The sequence below is a fragment of the Tuber melanosporum genome, assembly GCF_000151645.1.
Source record: "Tuber melanosporum whole genome shotgun sequence assembly, scaffold_304, strain Mel28".
Classification (NCBI taxonomy): Eukaryota; Fungi; Ascomycota; class Pezizomycetes; order Pezizales; family Tuberaceae; genus Tuber; species Tuber melanosporum.
In genome coordinates, this window is record NW_003298980.1 from 44,011 (window position 1) to 54,773 (window position 10,763).

The following is a 10,763-nucleotide window of genomic DNA, read 5'->3' on the forward strand; positions in this document are numbered from 1 at the left end:
ATATAAGGAGGCCGATGCGGCCGAGAAGGTTAGGTTCTTCACGCTTTGTTCTAAGTACTTTTCCTACTTATTGCTTTAAACAAATCTAAAAACACTTTTACGATCTTTATCTTTATTGCAACGATATCATTACGCCAAGAAAGACTCTTCATGCAGAAGAGTTAGAGAAAACCTACAATAGGCATTTCCGATAGAAGACAACAGTCTTGTACTATCAATAACGTAGGTAGAGGTCTAGTACTATCATAAGACGAAGAAAGAAGAAGAAGAGAAGCATCATTCCCCATCACCAAGAACTAACCATCCAAGGAGGAATTGTTACATCTATTACTAACTACCAACCAACTAAACCTCCAGTCCTAGAACTCAAATATGCCCATACCATACTCAAACACGAACACTAAATACAATACTATCATTGGTGAAGAAAGCCCTCCTCACTCCAAGACCCAAGGTCCCTCTGGTATAGAACCAACCGCAGCACCCATAGCAAACCTGCATCATTCCTGACCAAGAAGTACCAATGGCAAACCCCAGAATACTAAGGTGTACAGGCGACGAGCAAGACCCAGACTAATACCTTTAAGCTGAAGGGGTGTCCAACAAAGGTAAGTTCTCAGCACAAAAACCAAACTAAAACTCACAACTACATCTTCTATGTACCGTCCTGCAGCTTTTATCCACCATAAAAGAAAACTAACACTAATTTAACTCCAGAGGCTGTACAATTGTAGGAAGAAAGTGACCGATATATCCACCTCTTATACCCACATACCAGGCTGTCGACCCCATGAACCTACTTTGTCTGTTACCTCCATACAGCATGACAGTATAGAGGAGCTGTACCCACAGCTAATGACCCAAACAAATACCCCAAATAAAGAAAAAATATAGAGGTAGTGACAGACCTAAGTAGTCAGTAGGGCCTATTTCCCACCCATAGTGTCCTGTCCCCTCCTGCCATACCGGCAACCAAACTTAAGAAAACCAAACAAATCCCACAAAACACACCACACAAGTCCCAAACAAGTCCAACTAGGTAGTCATAAGACACTATCCATACAGGTAGCCATCAGCTAGCTGATCTATCAGGAAGCTTTACAGCACTTAGCAGCTTAACCTTAACAGCTCAGAGGAGGCTGGAAATCCTTAATTAGACCAGTCCAACATGACCAGAGACTTACCGGTACTTGCAGATGCCTCTCCCCCTCCAGTCAGCCTCCCCAAGCGCTACATACCAGATACCACAGGGCCCACCCAGCCAGCTTAGCCCCTCAGACAGGACAACAGTCTGACAGCCTGTTAGGTGGAAATAAGCTGATAAACTTGAGAGTTGTCTAGACCAACCAAGATTCATTTCTATAAACGGAGATTGTCTAGAAAACTTCAGATTATACTTATTTTATTTATGACTACTAATAGCGAAATAAAGTATGTAAAGTAGAGTAGAATTGTAAGAGCAATATTATATTGTTAAGGTCTCTTCTCTGTTACTTGATGATATCTAAAAACTTAGGAGACACTTCGATATGTATATTCCGAGTTTGAGTGTTTACGGACTACATCTATCTATTATATAAAGTAGAGTAGAATTATAAGAATAATATTATATTATTAAGGTCTCTTGTCTGTTACTTGATGATGTCTAAAAGCTTAGGAGACACTTCGATAGGTATATTCCGTGTCTTAGTATTCACAGACTACATCTATCTATTGTACAACTATGTACCTCTCTGATTATAACTCGCAATGTCAGGTATTCTTCAACGGTGGAAAACACCCAGAGACCCTGAAAATCACTACAGCCTCTTTAGTAATTATGTTATTGCTTACTTGGAATTGTGCTATCTCCAATAGTAATTATCCAATCTTCAGAGTCTTTAGGCTTATGGCCTAGTTCTCAAGTTAAACTGAGTTGGCCCCAATTGTCTCTATCATTAATGAAATGATCAGTTTCATCTGCAGGTTGTATCTGCAGAGATAGTCGTAACTACAACCTTCTTAGGTTGCCTGATATTAAACTTCTATAACTCCATATCCAACTGACAGATATTTTCCAGAGAACTTCCCACTAATTCACAGGAGATTATTCTACCAGATTGACAAATAATCCCTCCATCGGCAATCCTTGGTTGCTCTAGATAACACGGTTTCAATCGCTATTTACGTATTGGGAATAATTCCCACAACCTCAGCTCATTCTTAAACCCAGTTGTAATACTCTGTGAAGTCTAATAACTTCAGTGGTAGTGTTGCTAGGAGTTCTAGGCTCTTCCAATGATTGTGAAGTGGGTGTGAATGTATTAGTTTCTTGTTGAAATCCTTTACCATTCAATACCATATCTTAGTGCGAAAATATCCCATTACTTATGGCCTATACCAAAGACATCACATATTTGAAGCATAGTAATATTCTGAGTAGTTAATAGATTTACTCAAATCCACTTCTCGAACCTAGCCGAAGGTTCCCTCTCATATATACTGTGAACAGGATCCAGTTGAAGTGAAGGCAGCGATGTATATGGTATTAATCTGACACCTTCAGTTCTGTGGTATTATAGTCACAGGACGCAATGAGATTTATATGTATGATGACATGCAGGCTCTATAAGAGGGCCTGAGGGGGGTGTTGGAGACCAGGGATTCCAATTCCGAGTATAGTTACTCTACTTAGAGTGATTCCTAGGTATCGGATCCCAGTATTTCTAATAAATGGACAGAAGGAGAAGAGAAAGGTGTTTGCTAAAGTAAGGAGGAACTGGACAAGAGCTTGGAAATGAGTCATTTTTGTGGATGAAGCTACAATTGAATATGATCCAAATTCAGTAGGAAGAAAGATCAGACTTAGACCAGGTAAAGATTTAGAAGAAAAGAACTTAAAGCCTAGCTTTAAGTCAGAGCACACTAACATAGGTGTATATGCTGCAATGATGCATGGAGGGAGGACTGAGCTCATTCTTGTGAGGTAGAGGACTGAGGAGAAAAAAACCAGCAAAAGAGACAGACTTGGTCTCAATTCCCACCAATATGCAACTGAGATTCACCAACCCTCCCTCATCCCCTTCATAGAAGCCATAGAGAGAGCTTCTCAAATGATCTATATGGCTCCTGATAATGCATCATGGCATAATGGAGCAGAAAAGAAAAAATTGCAAGATGACTGTGGATATCAAAGATTGGCTTGGCCTCTCAACTCACCAGATCTCAATCCTATTGACAATACCTGGGCAATTATCAAAAGGGCACTCAGAAAGCGATTCTCCAAGGTTGAGAGAAGGCCCCATAGTGCTGCTGAATTATTTCAGGCAGCAAAGGAAGAGTGGGACCTCATTCCCCAGGGGACATTTGATGGATGGATTCAGAGAATGCCTGAGAGACTTCAGGCTGTCTTAGATACAGATGGAAGCCATACAAAATGGTAGCATTGGGAAACTGTTTTTTTCTATTTCTACTATTATCTATTTTAAAATTGTACTCATATCTTTTTTTGTTGTGGTCAATATTATTATTTGTAGTGGTAGTGCCGTTGCCGTGAGGGGTACGTAGACTTTTCAGACACGACTGTACACGGCACGATGAAAGAGAGAGTCTGATGTAACGACTCCTTATGAGTAAAGGCACTGATCGGCCGAGATAAGATGAAATTTCCCTCAAAACCTTTATCAGATCGTTATCAGACCATCAGCGCTTAAATGATCCATCTAGATTAACCCCTCACCCCAATCCATCAAATACCGGTATCAACCATACAGGTTCCCCAAATTTTCATTCCTACCCAATCTCGCTCACATCCAATCTCATCTTCAAAAAGAACCATTCCAAAAATCAAAATACCACCACCACCACAATCTAAGACACTCCAGAACACAAGCATTTCAATAAACAACCAGACGAATCCCCTCCCCACCCACCATTGCCCAAAACCCAATCTCCAGATCATCACCAATCACCCATCCCCGCCGATCACCCCTCGCCTGGCTTCGCCAAGCAACGGCCAGCCCGCTCCCCGGAGATGCTGCCTGGAACAATCGATTTCAAGATTTTCTCCACGGCACCCACCCACGCTATCCCAACGCAGACACATAATAAACACCATACTTCTAAAATAGGGTGGTGTACGGCACCGGTACCGGTAGGCAGGATGAGTAGCCAACACCCGTGGGGGTGCCCAAACAAACTTTAACCTGACAGCCCCGTCGTCGCCACCCACACCCACACCCCACACACTCACACTCCCCTTCACGGGGGATTGTCTGATCAGATTTAGGATCTGACAGTGTTAGATTTTCCTTCCTTCCTTGCCGGTTGCTTGCGGTACTGTATGAGTACCATACGATAGTGGCGATTTGATGGTTGACTGGCTCGGGTGGGGGATTTGTCTCCTGCCCTGCTCATCTCTTGTTCCGGTTGCTTCTCTCATCGAACGGAAGTACATGCCATCTGGACAAGGCAGATGATGATGGAGAAAAAATGGTATGATTGTGGCGATGAGATAAATGTTGTGCTGTAACCCTTCTTCTCAATCCGGAAGTGGGCTGTTGGGACTGCTCGTACCCGCACTTGTAAATAGCAAGTTAGGTGGGTGGACACTTCTTGCTCGGATGGTCGAGACTCGGGGGCGGTTGTCGCTCGCCCGTTTTCCGGATCCTGGCTTAGGGTGGGCTTTTTCTCGTCGCGGCGCCCGGCATTCTGCGTGATTGTCACGATTTCTTTCTTTGAGCTACCGTGCCGGCGGGCGGCGTCTCTCGGCATTCAGCGCTGTGCTTAACTTCCCGGCACCGGTACGTACCATGCCAAGTACTGCGACGCGGGAAGACTTCTAGATCATCACCTCCGACAGCGGTAGGTCCCCATTAAAGTATATTAGAAGTACATATATCACATTCTATAGAATTTATAGTGGCGGTAATTCCCTCCATTCATCTCCAAAAGTCACACATTGCGCACCGTAAGCCTCACTCACTTGCGAGAGGTTGACGGGAAGAGATACGCAACCTATTTAACGAACGATGTACCCGCTGCGTCGGGTGGGGTCTCGCACAGCATTTTTCCCATCCTTCCCCTTCTTTTCCTTCCCTTCCTTCCTCAGATCAGTTTGACCGGTCGCTTAAGTCCCCCCCATGCACCCATCTTTTTTACATCCTTTTCTTTTCTTTTTTCTTTCCGGGTTATGCATTCCCAGTTCCTTCTGCAACGTTTTGTTGCGGGTGGTTGCCGAAAGGAAAAGAAAGGGAGGAAGGGGAAAATAAAATGAGAGCTATCATGTGTTTGGTATGTATATATCTGCATGTATGTATGTACGAATGTGTGTATGTAGTACGTATGTGTGTGTGTATGTATGCCGGGGTGGCCTGATCGTATAATCTCAGTATTATCTTGTCGTCTTGATCTTCTCGCCCCCTGCTCTCACGTATTCCTATGCTTATTTTTCCTAACATCGTTTCTGCCACCGGCATCATTGTCGGATGCTATGATAATGCTATGGCTGATGAAGAGGGTGGTGGTGATGATGCCAATGAGAGGGATTCATGGCTTAATTTTTTTTTAGCATGATACTCTCAGGTGTATTTTGTTACTTATTTCGTAATGTTGCACTTGGCTTCACTTCTTGTCACTCACCCCTTCGCGTTACCTTTTCTTCCTTCCTTCCTTGGTTGCCTTGTTTTTCCCAGTGATCCATATTCCTCGGAGTTATTATGGCAATAATAAGAATAAAAGTAATCAGGGATCAATCGGTCACCTACAATAGGTTATCCCATTATTTCCTTTTTTTCCCAATTATCACCGTGCTTCTCGCTGCAAGCGCTTGGTAGCTCGCCAAGAGCAAGAGCAAATATATCATGACAAAATGTAGATTTGAGATCAAATGCCTAGATTTTCTCACCTGCAAGTAGGATACGCACATCTCCCCTCTCTTCCCATACAACTTCGTCTCCACCATTCATCCCTCCCCTTCCTTCCTTCCTTCCTCCCTTCCTTCATTCCCATGCTCCCCCCGCCGCGATCGCCGCCTCCACTGTCAGGGAATACGGCAGTTCATTGGTTGGTGGGGGGGTTATGAAGGAGAAAGAGTGCAAATTTTTTTTTTCCTGTAGAGTCGTGAGGATAGAAGGAAGCAGTAGGAGAAGGAAAAGAAAAGAAAGAAAAGGGAGGGCACAAAGTAATTGGAGGGGGAAGAAGGGTTCCGCACTTGGTATTGTACTGGTTAGTCTATTCTCGAAGCAAAGCAACAGGCGGAGAAGGGGCGGAGAAGGGGGAAACAAGAGGAAGGGAGAGGGAGGATGGGAGGGGAGGGTAAGGGATTGAGTATAAATATTAACTCGTCAGGGGCTTTCCCAGCGTCCAACAGCGTTGCAACCTTTCCCCAGGGATAATCCCGCCAATGGGAGTGGCTGACGGGTCCAGCATGGCTGGCGAGGTGAGCGAAGGGACTGAGGTCGTCTTGCCGGTTATCTGAAATCTCGGATCTGGTGGGGGATCGGGATGGAACTTTGGCGCCTTCTGATTTGCGAAAAAGTGCTTTAGCGAGGAAAGTATTCGCGAGCGAGGCGCGATGGGATGTTCCGTGCGGCTGTTGGCTATTCTTCCTCCTTCTTCTTCACCATGATTTCTCCCTCCACGGCACGATAACCCTAACTCTATCCTTTTCGTTCCTGTTCCTTTCGCTGGCCCGGCTTGGTCTTTGCTCTGACACGCCTTGATTGCTGCTCCACCACACACACAACTACACACGGACACACCTTCTCCCCCCCAGCTCCGGTAGCCATCATGTTGGGGGATGGTGGAGGAGGGGGGGTGAAGGGTGGGGACAGATAGGGGAAAAAGCAATTATAATACCTTGGGTGGAATACAGTATTATTAAAAAATAGAATAACCTACATGCATACCGCACTTTATCGCCCATCCATCCGGACGATATGAGTTATCGTACAGCAAGCAGTCAAAAGCGTGGGCTTGTTCCTTGGTGCGTATCATAATCTAGTTAGCCTGCCTTCTCCTCACTTACCTTTTGTGTGACCCACCCTGTTTTCATTTTATTTTTATTAAATGTATCTGTATAGCCCCAGTACATCGAGTATTTTACTCTCGTACAAGATCTGATGTGAGCGATATTCCCACAAATGCTCATCATCTATCAAACTCCTGCACGATAGCTTGTTGGTTGGGCGATTTCGAATAACTTATTTAGCGACGGAAGACCACCACCAACAGATCTGTGGCGGCAGTGGTGGTGGTAGGTGGTTGAGCAACCCACCACGGCTCAATCATCCATTTTCTACCAATAAATAAATAACATTGCATCGGAGAGGAAAAAAAAGAGAGAGAGAGAGAGAGAGGTGGTTGTGATACAAGTACTAGTAGTTTCCTACGACTTGGTTTACCGTCAGCCCTTTTCCTGCTCGTGGGATGGATACTTGTACTCGAGTATCATACTTACTACGCACGGTGGCTGCCACCTGTTATAGCAAACCCTGAACGTCGCTGAAGCTGGAGAGTTGCGCAAGGAAGAACCGAAATGGGGCATTGAAACGAATAGAAGAAATAAAGGAAGAAAACGGGCGCTTTTTGTGCCCGCGAAGGTGTTATCAAAGACCGGAAGTACTATAGTTGCATATAGCATCACAAATGTCACAACTCGCTTCGCAATAGTCTGGAAGAAAAAAAAGGAAAAAGGGGCGGGGCGGAAGAGGGAAGAGAGGGGAAAAAAAAAACACGATAAGAAAAAAGGTTAAAATAGCGGTTCACCAACTTTAGAGTGAGGTGAGTTGGGCTAGCAGTGAAAGCGTGAGGTTAGGAGCTAAGTTTGCTCAACATGTGTCTCAATCATCCAACCAAATCTTTTCCCCCCTTACTCGAGCACTGGTACTGTGCCAGTGCTCAAGTACCGGTAATGTACCAGCGCTCTCCAACAGACTGAGAGACAGAACAAGACAAGACAAGATGGGCCCTCATTTTCAGAAGGAAGCGGTTCAGAAATTGCTTTTTTACCCGGTCGGGCATCGCCATGCTGTTCTCCCCCTCTGTCCTGGTCTCACTCACTCACTCACTAGCTAACTCATACCTCCCCCAGCCACCACCTCTTCCCCCGAAAAAGCGCATTGACAACAAGAATGGCTCACCAATTTCCTGGGTTTCGCGTGGCCAGATGTGATAGAAGCTTCGATAGAAAGGGAAACTCAAGATCTGGACTTGTACCGGTCGGTTCATCCGTGTCTGGCTGGTCTGGTTAAACAACGATGGAAAGAAAACTACCGCAGGGACACCCTTTTTCCATCATGGCGAGAATATCGAAAAATGTTTCTGCTCGTTCGGGCATTTCTGGGTAGAATACCGTACCAATTAATTCTTCCTGGCGAATTTTTATATTTTATTTTATATTTTATTTTTCTCCATTTCTTACGGTAATTGTTATGTGCAGTACAGTGCGTCGCAGATTTGCCGAAATACCCTTTTTTCTTCTTTTCTCTCCCCTTCTTTCCTTCCTTCCTTTCTCACAGTCGCTTGTAACCAGTTTTCACAATGAAGAGAGAGATCGGGGAGGCGGAGGTACGATACCGGTATGACAATTTACAGCGCAGGGAAAGGGAGAAATCTCAGTTGTCGTGTTCATTAGTTGTCGTCCCAAAACACACCTTGACTTAGATGTTACCGACTGTCACTGCCACTGCCGCTCATGGCACATTATTACCAAAAGTGCCATATGGGAAGGCTTACCTGATGCCACATGGATATCAGATTAGGGAGAGGTCGACAACCATCACAACACCAAAAAAACAACAAAGGGAGATGTCAGATGTAGGGTAGGTATGGTACGGGAGTGTCAAAAAAAAAAACCCCCCTTTATCACGTTGATGTGTGATAGAGGAAGAAAAAAATGGGAAGGAGGAAATAACAACAATAATTATTATAATAATAATAATATTATTTACATTAAATTTCGTATAAACAGGTATCGGATTGGTACGGTAAAGGCTCTTATTCCATTTCATTGACCACCCCCTCCGCTCCACTAAAAAGGAAATAAGAGGAAATAAAAAATCGGTCCAGATCCAGCCCTCTTTTCTGTTTCTCTCTTCCAGAGATTTCCGGTATTCCTGTCACTGCGCATGGCAATGCCCCTCTAATCTGTATTACTCGAGGACATCCTTTTTTCTCGTCCGCGCTGTTTGTCTCACAATTTGACGCACTTGAGATCCAGCTGAATGGTAAGTTGGGGTCCAATGTGGATGGGGACTCGGAAGGGATTGCATATGCGCATCTGCTCTTGGTCCATTCCCGACGGGTCGTCTTCGTCCTGTTTCTGCTGCGATTCCCTTCTCCATCAAGGGCCATTGGCTGACTCCCCTCGCGCGTTCCTCGAGTACCGTATCCAAGTTCGTTCGGTGTCTCTTTCTGTTCTTTCCGTCTTTTCTTTTTCTTCCCTTCTTTCTTTTTCCTTCTTTTCTTCTCCTTGGTTGCCCCCATCTTATCCATCCCCCCATCCGCAACTGCATTTTATCTGGCCGCCGTCATGGCGCGCGCGGTGCGCGCACTGCTGCTAGTAACTGCTGCTTCTGTTGCTGCACACTGGTCAGGTTTTTTCTTTTATTTTTCTTTGTTGATATACCGCTGTGATGGGGGTGGATGATGATGCTGTTGCTACTGCTGGTGATGGAGTGCGGTCCGGTAGCCCATCTTAACTAACTCGAGTTGGAGGAGGAATGGGCGATGGTGAGAGAGGAATTGTATGTAAGTGAAGGGAGGGGTGAGGCGAAGACGGGGATGGTCGTGAAGAGGGGGATGGTCCAATCCCATTTGATTTGTATGTTTTTTTCTTCCTCCCCTCTTATTCTGCCCATTTTGATATTTATCTTCGTAGTCTGCCCTTCTTTCTTTCTCAATGTAGTGTAATCTTTTGCATGTTTGATTTATTTTTGTGTAGCTCGATTCGAGCAGAGAGGGTGGCTGGAATGTCGTCTGCATGCTGCGAGGCCCGAGAGAAGAACCCCATGATCCGTCGATACGGTCCCGTAGTTGCTTACATCCTGGTCGGTCCTGCCAATCCCTTCCGCCATATTTGTGAAGCTCTTTAGTCTCTTTGCGTGAGATCGGCGCAACAGGAATTAGAGTAGTTACCGGGCCTGGCACACAGACCGACACAGACACCCATACTCCCCCCATACACCGCACCGCACACACTTCTCTCACTCCCCAATTCTCCCTAACTTACTCACACACACCACGCTTTTCGTTACGCCTTAACTGTGGAGTAACCTAGTATACTCACTCACACCTCACAACACTCCTTCCACGCACCCACACATAACACCACATACACAGATAGATTTTCTTGCCCACCGGTACTGTAAGAATTGGCCCGACAGGGACTGGGTGATGAATTGCAAAGGCAATCGTCGATGTAAACCCGTTTGATCCCGTTCATCGTTTTCCCTCTCCAGTCCCTTGTTCCCTGGCCTGTTCCTTTCCTTTCCTTTCCTTTCTTTTTTGGCGTACCGTATGCCATGGCCATGATAGGATGTATCGTAGCCATGTACCGCAAGCTCTGTACCATTTCCGTAGAAGTGTCACTAGTAGCGCAGTGGGGTTATGATACTGTAGACTTCATTCGTAGTCTACCATAGTGCCCGGCCTGTTCTGTTCTGTCTAGTCTTGTTTTGTCTCTCTGGTGGTGACAGGCTCTCTCGCGCTCTCTCTCTCTCTCTCTTGCTTTTTTCTTTCCTTTTTTTCCCTTTTCTTTTCTTTTCTTTCCCTTCCTAGTCTCT

General features: G+C 45.2%; 1 protein-coding gene; it reads right to left on the minus strand.

Annotated features, from left to right (window-relative positions):
- Positions 1-9,079: 9,079 nt before the first annotated feature.
- GSTUM_00001895001 (uncharacterized protein) lies at positions 9,080-10,161 on the minus strand (the record flags this gene model as incomplete). XM_002839098.2 has 1 exon in its annotated part: positions 9,080-10,161. The coding sequence occupies one exon, from the start codon at positions 10,159-10,161 to the stop codon at positions 9,640-9,642; it is 522 nt and encodes a 173-aa protein (XP_002839144.1). The 3' UTR covers positions 9,080-9,639.
- Positions 10,162-10,763: the final 602 nt, after the last annotated feature.